Here is a 3,910-nt window from a genome sequence, read left to right as displayed (position 1 = left end):
CTACAGGTCAGGATGTCTCATGGTCTGACGAACACCGCTCTAGCTCTACCATCTTTCACTGCAGATGCTAAACTACAGGTCAGGATGTCTCATGGTCTGACGAACACCGCTCTACCATCTTTCACTGCAGATGCGGAATGGTGATGTCGGCTGATGTGATTGTTTGAGACACAACCCCCTTAAACCTAGGGATTTTGATAGGTATATTTTTATTATGCTATCTAGATTTCCACGGGAGCACGGACGTTGTAGGTCAAGGGTTAAACAGGTAACATTCACGGGCCAGAAGGATTACCAGGATCTGGAATCGGAGGATGTGCTGACCAGCTGGCAGTCTGTAACACGCACATGTTTCAAGCAGACCGCCATAGTCCCTGTACTCAAGAACGCCACGTCTAAATCACCCTGTAGCACTCACATCAGTAGCCATGAAATGGTTTGAAAGGCTGGTCATGGCTCACATCATCAACATCATCCCAAACACCCTGGACCCACTGCAATTCACATACCGCCCCAAACAGATCCACAGATGATGCAATCTCTATTGCACTCCACACTGCCCTTTCCCACCTGGATAAGAGGAACACCTACATTTGGAAAAATGACATGTGTCATGCACAAAGTAGATGTCCTAACCGACTTGCCAAAACCATAGTTTGTTAACAAGAAATGTGTGCAGTGGTTGAAAAACTAGTTTTAATGACTCCAACCTAAGTGTATGTAAACTTCCGACTTCAACTGTACGTATGCGAGAAGGCTGTACATTGACTACAGCTCAGCGTTCAGCACCATAGTTCCCTCCAAGATCATCATCACTAAGCTCAGGACCATGAGACGGAGTCACTTTACTCCTACCTACATCTACATATTACCTCTAACCTGTACCCCCATAGTCACTGTACCCCTACCTACATCTACATATTACCTCTAACCTGTACCCCCATAGTCACTTCACTCCTACCTACATCTACATATTACCTCTAACCTGTACCCCCATAGTCACTGTACCCCTACCTACATCTACATATTACCTCTAACCTGTACCCCCATAGTCACTTCACTCCTACCTACATTTACATATTACCTCTAACCTGTACCCCCGCATATTGACTCGGTACCAGTACCCCTGTATACTTTAGTTTATTTAGTAAATATTTTCTTAACTCTTATTTTTCTTAAACTGCATTGTTGGTTAAGGGCTTGTAAGTAAAACATTTCACGGTAAAGTCTACACCTGTTGTATGACAAATATAATTTGATTTGATTTGTTACAAAAGAGTGTGAATGTTTGTAAAGGTTTCATTACACTTCTCCATCCATGTTACAGTATCAAACAAATTAGATTTCCAGTCTATTATTATTGATTAATAAAAATAAAAAAATACGAGAGCAAGTCAGTTAAGATCAAATTCTTATTTTCAATGACGGCCTAGGAACAGTTGGTTAACTGCCTTGTTCAGGGGCAGAACGAAAGATTTTTACCTTGTCAGCTCTGCGATTCTATCCAGCAACCTTCCGGTTACTAGTCCAACGCTCTAATCACTAGCCTACCTACCGCCCCTACACTCTAACCACTAGCCTACCCTGCAGCCTCCGTGTTTAATTGCTGTTGTTGTTGTTGTTGTGTTCCAGGAGGTCTTGAGGAACCTGGTGAAGCGATATGTAGCAGCCATGATCAGAGACGCTAAAACAGAGGAGGGGCTGACGGAAGAGAACTTTAAGGTGGTTTTGACCTGGTCTCTTCTCTTTGCTTGTATGGGAACTGAACCAAGACATCTTGTTGTTGTTTTTCCCCTGGCTTTCTCTCATATAATACCTCTCTTTTCTGCCTGTCCCTTTGTTCTAGGAGCTGAAGCAGGACATCTCTAGTTTCCGTTACGAGGTGATGGGGATGATGAAGACAGGTAAACCTGGTCTGGGTGGTCCGGGGGTTGTTGTTGGGGGTGGTTCGGGCGGGGCTGGGGTTGGGGTTGGTGGAGGGCAATCCTGCCTAGCCTATGCCGACCGGTCCCTTAAAGTCCCCACCACCCCCACACCCATTGGCCAGCTGAAGAACAAGAAGACACTGTTCACCGTAACCGCCTCCATCATCCAGCAGGGCGGCGCCACAGCCTCCTCTCCTCGGCTCCCAGACGCACTTGCCTTCAACGGGCTGGGCCTGGCTAACGGCCTGCCCCCCCTGCCCGCAGATGGTGGTTCCTCTGGAAGCTCCAGAGACAAGCAGGGTCAGAGGAAAGACTTCCCCAGGGACATCACTGATTTTGGGCTGTTCCAGAAACGCCAGAGGGGTGGAGCTGGAGCTACTGGGGTTGGGAATATATACTCTGTGTCCGAGGAGATGGGGGAGACAGGGGATTCGGATGGGGAGGAACGGAAGGGGGAGGCAGGGGGTGAGGAGGGCAAGGGACTGTTGGAGGATGGAGAGAAGGAGGAAGAGGAGGATGGAGTGAAGGAGGAAGAGGCCAATAGAGGGAAAGAGAGGGAAGAGGTGGAGGAAGAGGAGGAGAGGGAGAGTTTCCTCCATCAGGAGTCAGGTGCTGATGGGGTTGCATCAGGTTTGTCTAAAGGGTTTGGCCAGGAGGACAGACTTAGGTATGGGAGAGAGATGGAATAGTGGAAGAGACAGCAGCGATGGGGTCACTGCTGCATAGCGAGAGTGACAATCGGAGTGAGCTTTCTGTGAGGAGTTATAATCCTGCGTTTGGATAGTAGTGGATATTTACAGGAAACAGATCTGTCACCAAGCAAGTCCAATGTCAAACAATTTCAATGTGAAGAACAAAAGGTTTTGGAATCAAGACATTTAAACAGGTTTCCTTGCTTTCCTTGCATTGGGATTGGGATGCAAACCTTAACAAGGCTTGGATATGTACTGTTTGTGTCAAGGCTTGGAGGATCACTGATGTTTGGAGACTCAGGGAATCTTGTGACACATTCAGAAACACAGATCTAGGACACTCTATTCACCCCCAAAGACAGCTGCTCTCTGCTCAACAGGAGTGGCCCGTACGGGGAATAACAGAGTGTCCTTTGGGACAGTCTGGCCAGTGGGATATAGACCCTTATTACGTCATGGATGATGTCATATGGAACGGTGATGTCGTGGATTATGTCTACCGCTTTCTGAAGAGAGGAAATCACTTTTCTTTCACTGTTTAGTCTGCCCTGTGCTTGGACCAGTCATCTACGGGGAGACTTGTCCCTCTCTTTTTGACGTCTTTCTTCCCTATTTCCCTTTCCATCACTTTGTATCTCTGTCACAGGAGCTATTTCTCCCTATTCGTTGGCTCCCTCTCCTCTGTCCCCTTCCCTCTGTCCCCTTCCCTCTACCACCTCACTCTCTCCTCTGTCCCCTTCCCTCTACCACCTCACTCCCTCCCTCTGTCCCCATCCCTCTACCACCTCACTCCCTCCCTCTGTTCCCTTCCCTCTACCACCTCCCTCCCTCCCTCTGTCACCTTCCCTCTACCACCTCCCTCTCTCCTCTGTCCCCTTCCCTCTACCACCTCACTCCCTCCCTCTGTCCCCATCCCTCTACCACCTCACTCCCTCCCTCTGTTCCCTTCCCTCTACCACCTCACTCCCTCCCTCTGTCACCTTCCCTCTACCACCTCCCTCTCTCCTCTGTCACCTTCCCTCTACCACCTCCCTCCCTCTGTCCCCTTCCCTCTGTCACCTTCCCTCTCACCTTCCCCCTCTACCACCTCCCTCTCTCCTCTGTCCCCTTCCCTCTACCACCTCCCTCTGTCCCCTTCCCTCTACCATCTCCCTCCCTCTGTCCCCCTCCCTCTACCACCTCACTCCCTCCCTCTGTCACCTTCCCTCTACCACCTCCCTCTCTCCTCTGTCCCCTTCCCTCTACCACCTCACTCCCTCCCTCTGTCCCCATCCCTCTACCACCTCACTCCCT

General features: G+C 49.5%; 1 protein-coding gene across 2 annotated transcripts in view; it reads left to right on the top strand.

Annotated features, from left to right (window-relative positions):
* LOC129864180 (short transient receptor potential channel 4-like) overlaps positions 1 to 3,172 on the top strand; it is a 122,004-nt gene extending 118,832 nt beyond the window's left edge. For both annotated transcript variants that reach the window (XM_055936864.1, XM_055936865.1), the window contains exons 13-14: positions 1,633 to 1,722; positions 1,847 to 3,172. In XM_055936864.1, the coding sequence (XP_055792839.1) occupies positions 1,633 to 1,722; positions 1,847 to 2,614 (858 nt within the window). In that variant the 3' untranslated portion in view covers positions 2,615 to 3,172. The remainder of the gene's footprint in view (positions 1 to 1,632; positions 1,723 to 1,846) is intronic.
* The last annotated feature ends 738 nt before the right edge of the window (positions 3,173 to 3,910 follow it).

Source organism: Salvelinus fontinalis, chromosome 10 (assembly GCF_029448725.1).
Source record: "Salvelinus fontinalis isolate EN_2023a chromosome 10, ASM2944872v1, whole genome shotgun sequence".
Classification (NCBI taxonomy): Eukaryota; Metazoa; Chordata; class Actinopteri; order Salmoniformes; family Salmonidae; genus Salvelinus; species Salvelinus fontinalis.
The sequence above is the reverse complement of the archived record's forward strand: the minus strand, read 5'-3'. Positions and strand labels throughout refer to the sequence as shown.